The sequence below is a fragment of the Ascaphus truei genome, chromosome 4, assembly GCF_040206685.1.
Source record: "Ascaphus truei isolate aAscTru1 chromosome 4, aAscTru1.hap1, whole genome shotgun sequence".
Taxonomy (NCBI): Eukaryota; Metazoa; Chordata; class Amphibia; order Anura; family Ascaphidae; genus Ascaphus; species Ascaphus truei.
Window position 1 is genome coordinate 295,488,356 of NC_134486.1, and position 14,476 is coordinate 295,502,831.

The 14,476-nt window shown below is 46.3% G+C and overlaps 1 protein-coding gene across 2 annotated transcripts in view; it reads right to left on the reverse strand.

Moving 5' to 3' along the window:
- Positions 1-14,476, reverse strand: part of LOC142493525 (amine sulfotransferase-like) — a 58,157-nt gene that overhangs the window by 34,458 nt on the left and 9,223 nt on the right. The window contains exons 1-4 of one of the 2 annotated variants that reach the window (XM_075597676.1): positions 7,568-7,650; positions 7,289-7,457; positions 6,266-6,474; positions 3,700-3,826 (exon numbers count right to left, since the gene is read on the reverse strand). In XM_075597676.1, the coding sequence (XP_075453791.1) occupies positions 3,700-3,826; positions 6,266-6,474; positions 7,289-7,445 (493 nt within the window). In that variant the 5' untranslated portion in view covers positions 7,446-7,457; positions 7,568-7,650. Of the gene's footprint in view, positions 1-3,699; positions 3,827-6,265; positions 6,475-7,288; positions 7,458-7,567; positions 7,651-14,476 lie in introns of those variants that run through there. The other variant, XM_075597675.1, reaches the window with a different exon arrangement.

Sequence of the window (14,476 nt, forward strand, 5' to 3'; positions counted from 1 at the left end):
TGCACCCGCCAATCCAGCTCCCCTCGCACCAGCCTCCACACAACCAGCTCCCCTTGCATCAGCCTCCACGCAACCAGCTCCCCTTGCAGCAGCCACGGGGACCAGGGACCAGGGGCTGGGGGGGAACTAAATGCTTCTGCGGGAATTAGCCCGCCAATCTCACCCCCCCCCCCCGAGCCTACCTCCCACCTCCCCCCGAGCCTACCTCCCACGCCCCACCCACCAGCCTACCTCCCGGCCCCCACAAGCCTACCTCCTGCCCCCCAGCCCACCTCCCACCCCCCTCAGAGATTATCTCCCACCCCGGGCAGCAGCCACAGGAAGCAGCACCCACCTGGTCTAGGTCAGTCACCCACCCGGGCAGTCAGTCACCAAAGGCAATCACCCACCCACGCAGGCTGTCAGCCAAGGCAGTCACCCACCCAGTCAATCACCCAGCTACCCACCCTGGCAGTCAGTCACACACCCTGGCAGTCAGTCACACACCCAGGCAGGCAGTCATTCACCCACCCACCCAGGCAATCAGTCAGCCACCCAGGCAGGCAGTCAGTCACCCACCCACCCAGGCAGTCAGTCAAGGCAGTCAGTCACCCACCCACCCATGAGCCTTCCATCTCCCCTCTGAAACCAGTCCCACCACCTACCAATTGAAGGCCCCTCTCCTCCGGCGGGTTGAAAGCTCCACCCACCCCCTTGGCCGGTTGAAGCATGGGCCGTTGAAGTCTCCCCCGGCCGGTTGAAGCACAAGCTAATTGAAGGCACCCCAACGGGCCGGTTGAAGGCTCCCCCCTCTGGGCAGGTTGAAGCCTCCCCCCACAGGCTGGATGAAAGCCCCCTCGCTGACCGATCGAAGGCCCCCACCGTGGACCAGTTGAAGAGAGGTACTGTAATTCATTTTAGTCCCAACTGTACTTTACCCCTTAGGTCCATACTTAACCCCCCCATCCCAGGCCCATACTTAACCCCCCCATCTCAGGCCCATACTTAACCCCCCCATCCCAGGCCCATACTTAACCCCCCCATCCCAGGCCCATACTTAACCCCCCCATCCCAGGCCCATACTTAACCCCCCCATCCCAGGCCCATACTTAACCCCCCACATCCAAGGCCCATACTTAACCCCCCACATCCAAGGCCCATACTTAACCCCCCACATCCCAGGCCCATACTTAACCCCCCACAACTCAGGCCCATACTTAACCCCCCAGGCCCATAATAAACCCCCCCCCCCTCTCAGGCCCATACTGAATCCCCCCCCACCCCATGCGTTTTGTCACATTGGATGTAGCATTGGGTATCTTTGTCTTTTGTTGAAAATATTAAAAAAAACAGACTGAATTGTGATGTTTTTTTCCGTATTACATTTTTTGTTTTTTTCCCGTGGTAGGTGCGCTATGAGTTGGGGGTTGGGGGCTTCTCCTTTCATTTGTCCTGGGCCCCATGATTTCTGTTGGCGGCCCTGGCAGTGATGAGTGTGAACTGATAGACCTCATCTATAGCCTCAGTGTCAGCTCTGTAGACCATACACAAGTTAATTTTATCTCCATTTAAAAACAGGGGCTTATTTAAAAACATACAGTTCCACTTTATTTTTAAAGGAACAGTGATTTAATGTAGACGCTTCTGTTCACCTTTTTAGCATAGTATAAATCTTTGTAAAATTTGAGCCATTAAGCAAGTCCCCAATATTTTGTATATTTAGTAAGTTTTTTCTAACTCAATTTAACCTCTTTGTACAAGACATTAATTATTATATGATACCAAAGTCAAAAGATTCATCATCCCTTTCAGGAACTTTTGCTGGTTTTAAATGCAAAATGACAAATTCTGGCAGTTTCTCATGCATGGACAAATTGTGTACACATCTCTAATAGGAATCAATGAGTTGTACCTGGTTGTCTCTTAGAAGATCGTTTCATATTTAAACAATACATTTTATTCTGAAAAGGAACATGCTTCATTGTATATTAAGGATATAAGTATATATAGTGCATTTTTTAAGGTGGTACTTAAAATTGCCCCCCCCCCCCCCACCACCTGCTTGGGACCTTGGTCGCATTACGGTTGTATTATTTTTCTACCTACTGTACCTATTCTCCATTATATAGGGCAGCGGTGCGCAAACTGGGGGCGCAAGATTGTGCAGGTGGGGCGCAGCAGTTGCAGAGGCCTTGCTCTCTTCCCCAAGGCTTTTAAATGAATGTCGGGGGATCGCGTGAGGCCTCTGTAACCTCACTTACTTTCTCTACGGCGATGCCGCGGGGGCATGTGACATCAAGTTGGCATGGCAACGTGACATCATGTGACCCCGCGGCATCATTTAAAGCCGGAGAACCGGAGAGAAGGTGAGGGGGGGGGGGTGCATGAACAGGGAGGGAAGCAGGCAGGGGGCGCAGCAGGGAAAGATTGCACGCCCCTGATATAGGGCATAGTTTGGGTGGTTATTAAGTATTATAGGCTAAAGCAGTAAAATTCAGGGCATTATTGAAAACCCTGCTCTCTGATTGGTTAAAATTCCAGGCATTATCCACAGTAATGCCCTGAATTTCAGCAGCTTGCAAAATGCAGTTTTCAATCTGTTTATTTCCAGCCAATCAGCTTTCAGAACAGCTGAGACAGGGCAGGGGATTGGTTTCAATTAAGTAAAAGCTCTGAGACATGGCAGGGGATTGGTCTCCTCCCCCTCCCGAGCTGACTGAGATTTTCTGAGCAGATTCAGTTGAATTGGAGGGGGGAGAGAGACTGCAAAGAAGTAAGTGTGTTGTGTATAGAGGTGCAGTGTTGTGTGGGTGTGTGTGTGGGGGGAGGGTGTATAGGTGCTGTGTTGTGCGTAGAGCTGGGGGGGGGGGGAGTGCAAAGTTTAGTAAGTGGCTGCATTTTTGATTGTGGCTGCAGTGTGTGTGTGTGTGTTGTGCTGTTGTATATGTAGCTGCAGTTTGTGTCAGTGTAGAGCTGATGTGTGTGTGTGTGTATGTGTGTGTGTGTGTGTGTGTGTGTGTGTGTGTGTGTGTGTGTTAGTAGCAGTGTTTATGGGTGTAGCATGTGTGTGTAGTAGCAGAGTTTGTGTGTGTGTAGAGCTGCTGCGTGTGTAGAGCTGCTGCTGTGTGTGTAGAGGTGTAGAGGAGGTGCTGCGTTGTGTGTCTAGAGCTCCAGTGTGTGTGTAGAGGCTTTGTGTGTGTGTGTGTGTGTAGAGGCTTTGTGTGTGTGTGTGTGTGTGTGTGTGTGTGTGTGTAGAGGCTTTGTGTGTGTGTGTGTGTGTGTGTTGTGTGTAGCAGCAGTTTGTGTGTGAGCTGCTGTGTGTGTGTGTGTGTACACAGAGGGGACGGCAGTGTGTGGGTATAGATATCTGCAGTGTAAGAGTATATAGAGGTGGTTTCATGTATTTACCATTTTATTTTAATAAAAAAATCTATATTACTATACAAAAGTGTCTATTATTTATGAAATAAGCCTACATTTAGCCTATAATAGTAATAATCCCTGAAGAACAGGGCCTTACTGGCCAATAATGTCCTGGCTGGGTTAAAGTCCCTCGGCTTCGCCTCGGGCCTTCAACTCTTCCAGCCAGGGCATTATTGCCAGTAATGACCTGTTCTTCTGGGATTATTACTTAAATAATAATTATATTATAGTCCTGAGCAATCATTTTGTTTGTGGGAGAAGAGTAAAAGATTGAAGCATTGCCCAAGTAAATATTACCTCTCCCTGACAAATAGTTCTCCATGAAATCATCCATATTTTCTGTTTGCGACGCTTTCACCATGAGTTTATAGAAATGATAATATGACACCATAGCATCTTTTGGATTCCTGGTTACATAAATAATCTGTAAAGTGTAAAGGCAACTGTTACCTAAAACCATTTAGTATTTACTTTTTAAGACATTTTCATACAAGTTACTAAGCATCAGACAAGTAGTTTCTGCTCTTAATTAAAAATTCCTGGGTGAAAAATGTATTCCATTGAGAGTTACATAGTAGATGAGGTTGAAAAAAGACATGCATCTTACCAGCTCTCCGGCATCGCCTTATCTCTGTGACGTCACAACATCGTGTTGTAACGACAACTATCAGAAGATGCAGGAATAGAAGCCGGAGAGCAGGTAATGTAAGGAATCGGGCATCACGTCCTTTGCGACGTGTTCCCTCTGTACCTAGTGCTGCACAGATCTCCGCACTGGCACCAACGCATGCTCACACCCCCGCTCTGGTTACAGAGTGTGCATGTGTAGCTCTTCTAGGACTGCCACGGAGCTTGCCCCAGACGCGCCGCGCTTCTCTCGCTCACGTGACGTTGTGCACCGCTCCCCAGCTGCACAGCAAATAATTCCTTCCCACTTGTCTCCTGCAGCCTATCGCGGCTCCCGCTGGGGCCGCGCCTCTGCGCCTCCCCCTGTCCCATTGGTTCCTGCTTCCTATTTATACCCTGCTCATGCTCAGGGTCATTGCTGAGCATAACTCTTTTGACCTTGTTTTCCTGCGTTCTGTTTTGCCTTACTACTGCCTTGCTAGTGCTTTGCTTTCTGTGTACTGACCGGGCTTGATCATAGGTCCCCCTCTGGATAAAGACCCTGGCTTGACTATTGGACTTACTCTGGATAAAGACCTAAGTTTGCCTCTGACTACCCGCACCTCTCCATCCCAGACCTCGGCTTGCCTCTGACTACCTGCACCTCTCCATCCCTAACCTTGGCTTTCGGACAATCTACCACTCTCCTGGCTCCAACCCTAGACTACGGCAAACAGACACTAACCATCCCACTGGCTCTGCGCCCTGGATCTCGGCAAGTACTCTCACTAACCCAATCTCTCCAACCCAGACCCAGCTACGCTGACTATCCACCTTCCAGGCGTGGTCCCGCTGCTGTGGTGCATTGTCTTGTAACGGGGTCCCACCTTGTTCGTGGTGAGTGCAAGCGTTACAGGTAAGAGGCAGTTACAGAGGCCCCGCGCTCTACCCTGGAAATCTATTAAAATGTTGTTGGGGAAAGCACGGGGCCTCTAAGAGCTGGGCTCGGTTCAGCGTCCCCATTAGAAAATGTTGTGCCCACTTGCTCTAAGCCAAAGGTGTACATGTATCAAATAAACTGCAACTTTAATTCAACACAAGGGATAATAATGAAAGAAAAGAATAAACTAAAAAAAAAAAAAAACAATCCTCAACAGGCAGTCTGTGACATATTGTAACATACCTCAGAGTGGTAATAGTATCAATATTGTTACAAGCAGCAATGGTAGAAAAATACTCGCATCGATCAGGCACAAGTATTCATAGTGGCAATTGTAACATCCAAAGCAAGCTAGCAGCTACAATACGGCTGCATAAGCCCTGTCCTAATAAAATAATTACCACTATGATTACTTGTCTTATTGATGTGGGTATTTTTCTACCATTCCTGCTTTTATCAATATTGATACTATTATCATTCTCAGAGGTTTGTTACAATACTTGTTGTTACGTCCCTCAAGGCTGGTTACAGACTGCCTGGTCAGGACTGTTTTTTCAGTATATACGTATCTTTCATTATTATCACTTCATTCTTTTTCATTGTTGTTGAATTAAAGTTGCATTTTAATTGATACATATACACCCTTGGTTTAGAGCGCAGTAAACCATGCCTTTTTCTGCTCAAATGAACAATTGTTGATTCCTGTATGCACCTCTACCACCTCATTCACTTTATGTAATTAGCAGAGCAAGAGTTACTATAGTTACTTATCATAGTTTTTACCCACAAGCTGCCCTAATAATTCTCCTTCTCCTAAGACAGCAGATATTTGTATTTTAATGATGACAATTACAAAGCTTAGCTGTGCAAATTATTTTACCCGTACAGTGAAACTCTCAATTGAAAACATTCTTTAAGTGTGAAAAAAATTGAAAGTGTCATGTGACCATGTATGTGATTTTACCCAAACTATGCAAAGACTGCACATATATCTCCAGTAGTGTAAAGTGGTTTGTTAAGATGCATTGCCAGGGCACAGACCCTCACACTGATATGGAAGCAGAAATAGCCATATTTACCAAGCAGTCTTCTAGCTTCTGAACACATTCTCCAGACCATTCAAGTTTATAGTCTGTCAGGTGTTTACTAGCACAGAAAAGTGTCTTATGACAGGAGAATGCTTAGTATTGTGTATTATTGATCTCTAGGCAATATTAATGTAGCCCATGCATCAAGCAATATGAGATGGTCCAAAATACGCCTTACTGTATATACAATTTGCTACTCAGAATTAGATTTTTGTAGTAGAATCCTTACTTTGCCTTTCTTGTTCCCCAGATCATTAGGCATTAGAAAATAAGGTAGGTGGGAGGTAAAGAGGCGTGGAGAGGGGCGACTGTTATAATCCATAGTGGGATATTTGATTTCAAGCCATGGGACCCTTGCATTGTTCTCAATGGATTCTGTTCCATTCCGATGACCTTCATTAAAAATTAAACTCATAATCTGCTGCATCCAAATTGTTCCTGTAAAAGCAAGGTATAAATATGTACTTTATAAAAAAAAATTCAAATGTTCATTAGACTTTATGCAGATCTATAGTTACTGTAATGGGAATGTAGGTATAATGAGTGTTATTATTATTATATTGTAATTAATAAAATATGGTTCTATAGCATTACACCTCTCGTTTATTTAGAAGACTGTAAATTCCTTATTTACTAAACCATTATAAAACCATTACCTTTATTGGCTTTATGTTGCTATTCTTAAGAACTTTTATTGGAATAATATGAAATATTATGAAAACATAAAATAACATGAAATCTACTCATACAGTAGGTTGTTTTTGTTTGAGATTAGATTAGTCATCAGAAATGAACCACTCTCCTTTATATATCATTTTAGAAGCAGATTTCAAGCCCTGTTTGAAGAATTAAAAATAAACTGTTCAACAGCTGTAGCTACAATATGAAGATCTGGCCTTTGTAACAATGAGGCAAAAGTCACAACTGTCTAAATCTCCAGTTATTTAAGTGGTTGCTTTTTTTTAAAAACAGTTGACAATGTCATGTAAATAATTCATGATTACTATCCAGGTAGAATTCATTGTTATTCATTTTATTTATTTATAAAATATTTTACAAGAAAGTAATACATTGAGAGTTACCTCTCGTTTTCAAGTATGCCCTGGGCACAGAGTTATGATGACAAATACATTGTTACAAATACATAGTTACATTAAGTGAACAGGGTTATACATTATATACAAGACATTGCATGCACATTGTTGGTTAATAACAAAAAATGGGTCCGCATGAAAAGAAATAAAATATTTACCGGATTTTGGATAAGTAACCAGAAAAACATCACTTTCTCTGATCTCAAAGTGCTCCAGTGAATCTATGTATTCAGGTACAATAAACTCAGTTGGAAAGTAAATTCCTCTGTGCTTGAACATAAAAGGGTCAGCAGGCTCACTGGTGGCTTGGGACATCTTCTTCTACACCTAGAACCATAAAATGAAAAGGGATTTAAGAAAACTCACTTGGTATAAAAATGAGTACTCACAATAACAAAGTTGTTCTGCTTTTTATGCTCTAATCATACTTTTGTTACCTGTCTTCTCACTGCCTGTTAGAGGAATGTTGGCACAAAATATTGAGTATAGAGGTCAGGGTAAAGGCGTTTTATAGGAAACAGGCAGGGAGTTGACTACACAATTAATGGCTGATCTTCCAGAGCGAGGTGAACTGCTTGGCTCACTCCCATAATCTTGATATCCCTTGTACTTTGCTTTTTTTTTATTCATTTGCCATTCTGAAGTTTCTGATTTGCCAGTACTAGTTTTTCTCGTTTCTCACTGGCTTTTAATTTCTATACAAATGTGTTTTATTCCAAAACACAGGAGCACAAATCTGAAATAACGATGGTAGCTACAGAATGCTACGTCCACTTTCTGACATCACTAAACTTCAAAAAAACCTTATGTGAGAAGCTAGACAGCGTGATATGTCTCTGATGTCTGTAAGGAAAACAGCGCTGTGCTAATTGATGAGGTGGAGCATGTTTGAATAAGCAGCAGAGACTACCACGTCAATACTGCAGGACTGCCTTTTGGGGCTTTTTAAATAAAAACTATAATAAAAGAAAAAACCCGTTAGGAAGAAAAATGAAAATAAAGTCAGTTATCTGCTGTACACTCAGCTCACTTTCAAGATAGGTCATTTTGGGGGGAAATTGCACTACATGCGGTTTGAAACTGCAGTTACCTGAAGGTGTAGAATCTGCAAAGATCTGATGACCAGTACTGCAACACATACAGCATGCCCATTACAGCTGTATACCTACTTCGCTAAGAGACATATAATGAAATAATGAAGTAGATCTATAGATTTCTCTCCATGTACAGTATATGTTATTCCTAACAGTTCCCTTTTAAAATTAATTTGTGACCTTATATTGATTATCGTAACTATGTTTAATTCATGTAATTGCAAATATGTTGGTCTATTTATAATTAATGTGGCCTATTTATTATTAATGACATTATTAATTTTACTAAACTTCGTTAGCAATTTATTATTCACACACACACACACACACACACACACACACACACACACACAAAAATATATATATATATATATATATATATATATATATACACATACACACAAACATATATACACACATATATATATACATATATATATATACATACATATACACATATATATTATATATACACATATATATACACATATATATATTGTCATGGAACAGGAATACCCCTGTCTGCATTTCTGTCTCACCCCCCCCCCCCCCCCCTTGTCCTTGCAGCCCTGCTTGTCAGCATGCTTAGTGGCAGCTGTATGTATTTGGTTCTACATGCAACTCCAATGCTTGTGTGATACAGTGCCATTTCCCCCTTCCCAGCAGTTTGCTGAATTAAGATGCTACATTTTGCTACATGTTGCAGCTTCTCCAGGCACTCCTGTGAGTTGCCATGGCAGCCCCAGCCTTTCTCCCAAATGGGTTAGTCTGCTGTCTCCCCCTCTGTTCTTCCCACAGATGGTCTGTCCCCAGACTATCTTACACCCAGCATACACTGCTTCATCCTTTCCACCATTTCCCCTGGATTCGTGAGTACCTCTCTGTAAACCCTGTAATGGTGCTGAAGGAGAATCTTTTCACCTCCCTTGATCACTGAGCACACACAGAGACACCTACACCTCTACACAAGAGACTGTACCTTATCCTGTTTTCCCTCAATAAAACCAAGAAAAGAAACAGATATTGTCGTGCTTAGGAAAGAGGGCGAGTTGGCACTATCTGAGCTAAGACATAACCACGTGATCCTCTAGCTTCCAGAATAGTGAAAAGATAATCGTGTGCCTTACAGACACTTACAGGAGCTGCTACTCCAGACTCCATTATACAGAGTGGCCTCTACAGCAGTACAAGCAAGCAGCTTACACAGCTATACAGAGCAACCTCTACACCACACAAAGGAAGCACCAAGCAGCTAAAACTGCGAACAGTCTGCAGCTTTCACAGACAACCAGTAGCTCAAACTGCACGGCAGTCTTGCAAAGAACAGTGCTTCTCTTACAATTCCTAACTGCCTTTTTCTCTGTCTGAGTCCACCCGCTGCTCAGCCCCACAGTGAGGAGCCAACGGACACCTGTAAGTACAGCTACCCCAACGCTGCACGCTGCAGGACACCGCTCAGCATCATCTGAGACAGACGCCCATCGCTGACAAGGTAAAAGACCGCACACCACACGCACTGGCAAAAGGCCTACACACACCTACAGCATGGCAGAACTCAGAGCCTCACCAGACATCACGCAGGAGAGCGATCACTGAGACACAGAGACCGCCGCGCAACTGCAACAGGCGCAGGCAGGCGCAAGGCCTAAACGGACAGTCACACTGACAGAAAAGGCCCGCGAAAAATATGAGACTGACATTGAAGCGCACCGCGCTAAATTAGAGTTGGCCTGGGAAACAACCGCACTTGGGGTACGCAATGTCGCCGGCGCTGGCAATTATGTGCAACAGCTCGAGCAGGGGATAACTCAATTGAAGGTAGACCGCTCCGGCTACCAAACGCTGTCACAGGCATACTTCACCTATCTAACAAGAACTAATACGGAAGATAGCATACGAGAGCGCGACCTACAAAAGGCGATTGACCTAGAACGTGATGGCATCGTGCAAACCGCCATCACGGAAGCTGAGAATGAGAGGAAGGACCTTTTGCAGGAGACCTCATCGCAGCGCTCAAGCAAATCCAGGCACTCATCTAGATCAGCAAGATCAGCGCAGTCTAACGCATCCAGCGCAAGCACAAACGCTACCAAGGCGCGAGCCGCCGCAGAGGCCGCACGTGCCAGGGCTGAATATAGTCGCAGAGAGGCAGCCGTAAGGACAGAAAGAGCGCGCATAGAAGAGGAGGAGCAGAATGCCGCCGCCGCTGCCACGGCCGCCGCTGCCAATGCCGCTGCCACTGCCGCTGCTGCCAATGCCGCTGCTAATGCCACCGCTGCCAATGCCGCCGCTGCTGCAACCGCCGCCGCTGCAAATGCCGCCGCTGCCGCGGCGCGTAAAAAGGCCGAATTGGACGCGGATCTAGAGGCACTTAATCAAGAGAAGGAAGCCGCCGCCGCCATAGCCCAAGCTGAAGTCCTAGAGGCAGCCGCGCAACAGGATGGCGGGGAGCAACCCTACAGACGGATTGCCTCGAGGATCCAGTCCAACGCACTGAAGACTACGTCAGGAGCCTCTTCAGTGTGAACACCAGCGCACCATCTCAACACGGATGGAGCGACTCCACAGATACCGAAGACTCGCTAGGACCACGAGGAGAAGACGCTGCTCCATCAATGGCACATGCTGCCTGGGATAGCCACAGCCGCAACAGTGATCCACACGCCAGCGCACACACGGATGCACCACAACAGGCTCGCAATCCAGGTACACCCACGCGGGAGAAAACAGCCCCTCACACTGGCCAGCAGTCATCACGCGTCCATGCCAAGGAAGAGGCGACCGCACGGACCCTCCCAGCAACTACCTCAGAACGGGGCAAACGCGCCGATGTCTCAGGTCTGACAGACATAGCCAAGTACATGATCCGGCGCGACTTGGTGCACGCAGGACTCATCAGCTTCGACGATTGCCCTGAGAACTACCGGACGTGGAAGTTCACGTTCAAAGACGCAATCGACAGCTTGGACTTCTCAGCAAGGGAAGAGCTCAACCTGTTAGTCAAGTTCCTGGGGAACGTATCCAGGGAGCAAGCGCAGAGACTTCGGACGGCAAACGCGCATCAACCCCAAGTAGGTCTTGACCTAGTGTGGGAAAGGCTAGAAGAGTCCTACGGCAGCCCCGAAGCAGTCGAGGATTCACTCTTCAAAAGAATCGAGAGCTTCCCCAAGATCACGAATAAAGACTACTCGAAGTTACGAGATCTTGGAGACCTGCTGCAAGAACTGGAGTTCGCAAGGAAACGCCCTAGATTCAGCTCGTGGAGTGAGACCCATCCTGGAGAAGCTACCCTTCAACCTCCAAGAAAGGTGGCTTTCACAAGGTTCCAAATACAAAAGGGAGAAGCAGGTTGTCTTCCCCCCATTCTCATTCTTCGTGAGCTTCATCCGCGAAGCGGCAAGGACAAGGAACGATCCCAGTTTCATCTTAGGTACGCAAACCACATACAGTGCGAGCAGCCTGAAGAACGAGAGACCAGCGACGAGATATGGTAACCCCCAAACACCCATCTCGGCCCGCAGGACGGACGTGCCTCCCACGACCCAAACTAATCCCGATCAGTCGGTCGCCGGAGACAAGGAACCAACGGACCCAAACAGGGAATGTCCCAAAGTGAACATGCCCCTTCCCACACTCATCGAGTGCAACCACATGGCCACAAACAGGGACGAGATACCCACACCAGACGTGGCACTCCATTACCCCCACCTCAAAGGAATAGCCAACCACATCCGGCCGGTGGAACAAGACGCCAAGATCCTGCTGCTGCTCAGTAGGGACATCATGAGAGTACATAAAGTCCGTAAACAGCACAACGGACCCCACAACGCGCCATACGCCCAAAGACTCGACCTAGGATGGGTGATAGTGGGCAACTCGTGCACTAACAAAGAGCACGGGCAAGACTACGTCGATGCCCGCAGAACGGAGGTGACAGAATGTGGACACACATCTTTCTCCGAACCATGTCTTGGCCATCTCCAAGTGACCGAAGGGCCAAGTGAAGAGAAAAGACAAGGTCATACCCCTGAGACCAACAAAGACATCCCCACGCCAATGGGATGCGACAATGGCTTAGGATGATCAGCAGTCCAGACAGCCAAGGATGATGAGTCGACTCCACCGAAGGAAGAGAGTAACCTCCCAAAGGTGACCGACAAAGGGATCGTCCTAAAAACAACAAACAATCAGACAATACTCCCGCGAGCAAGGGCACAATTAAGACGTACAGTTGTTCCTCTCCACAGAGTATCAAGCAACAGAGCAACCAATCGCCACGGCTGGCATAGCCGCAAAAGATTGCGCCCCACAGGCGAAGCCACAGTGTCAAAAGGACTGTTCGTTCAAACACGTAAAAGGGGACAGTTGCAGAGACATTTCCCAAAAGGATTTACAAGGACAAAAGAGACTGTTCTTCGTCATGTCCAGGGAGAAAACAACCTCCCGATGGCAGTCAACAAAGAAACACAAAAGCGTTTCACCAAACTACGCGGAGATGTTCTCGTGCAAGAGAAATGTACCGATGAACTATGGTGCACAGCGTTCCAGACAACAAGGGACGATGACAAGCAAACACCATCGAGGGAAGATAGAGGATTCCCGAAGTTAACAGTCAAGGAGCTCTCTAAAGACGGACTAAGCAGTTGGGTGACTCCGCTACCAGTCCGTTCACCAAAAATATGCCTCCCGAACAATAGAGGACCTACCATCTCTAGGTTCACTTCGCTCCGCCACAACCCACAAAGGGAGCCGGAGATCAAAAGCAACTTTGTGGCCTTCACCCAAAAGATATTCCTTACCGGCCACGCAAAGCCAGCACTTCTAATGAAGAAAGGTGGAGAATGTCGGTACCTCCAATCACCTGGGGCCTACCACCCTCAGGAACCCGATCAAATCCGGGTAGTGTTCAACCCTAGCGCTCAACTCCAGGGAGTCTCCCTGAACGACACCCTCCTCACTGGACAAGACTTGACGATCAGTCTTCCAGTGACATTAATCCGCTTCCGCAAGGAACCTAAAGCCATCTCCTCCCGCCAAACGCCAGGTGATGGGATGACAAACTACCATGACTGGCACATTCACGAGGTGATGCACTCTGTAGAGAAAACTACAGAGTCAAAGGGACTGTTCTCTCACAAAGTCGAAAGGAAACAGTGCCAGAGACTTTCACAGAAAGACATTGTGGTGAAACCAGCAAACCTGGAGCGGTTCATCCATCCAATATCCTTTGCTAAAAGACTTTGCCAAGGGATTTCAACACCAGTGGTGCCGGCCGGTATCACCTCGTTATGTGGACATGGACTTTGCATTATTATGTTGTTATGTTGTATGCATTGCACATATGTTCCACATAGCCTACCATATAGTGGTATCTACAGATACCAGACGGGGAGTGTCATGGAACAGGAATACCCCTGTCTGCATTTCTGTCTCACCCCCCCCTTGTCCTTGCAGCCCTGCTTGTCAGCATGCTTAGTGGCAGCTGTATGTATTTGGTTCTACATGCAACTCCAATGCTTGTGTGATAATACAGTGCCATTTCCCCCTTCCCAGCAGTTTGCTGCATTAAGATGCTACATTTTGCTACATGTTGCAATCAAGGAACTGCGAAACAACCACAACATCACCATCAAACCAGCAGATAAAGGAGGCGCAGTGGTGCTTATGAACACAAATAAATACATAGAAGAAGGCAATAGACAACTCACAGACAACACCTACTACAAGAAACTCACGCATGATCCAACCCAGGAATATACAAAGCAACTCATGAATCTCATTCAAACATTCCCTAACCACCTGCAACCACAATTGAAGCAACTAATACCTGTCAACCCAGGAGTTGGGATCTTCTACATGCTTCCCAAAATCCACAAACCAGGAAACCCCGGCAGACCAATTATAACAGGTATGGATACACTCACGGAACAAATATCAGGCTTAGTGGAGAATATCCTCAAACCTTTAGTCAGAAGCACCAACAGCTTCATACAAGATACCACAGATTTTCTCAATAATCTTAACAACATCAACCAACTACCATCCAACACACTGCTAGTTACCATGGATGTAGAATCCCTTTACAGCAACATCCCCCACAAGGATGGTATTGAGGCATGCCTGCATTTCCTTACAACATCTCCCCTGGATCAGAAATACAGCGCGGATGTAATTACCAAACTGATAGAATACATCCTCACACATAACTACTTCAGCTTCAACAAGGAAATGTACCTACAACTAATGGGGACT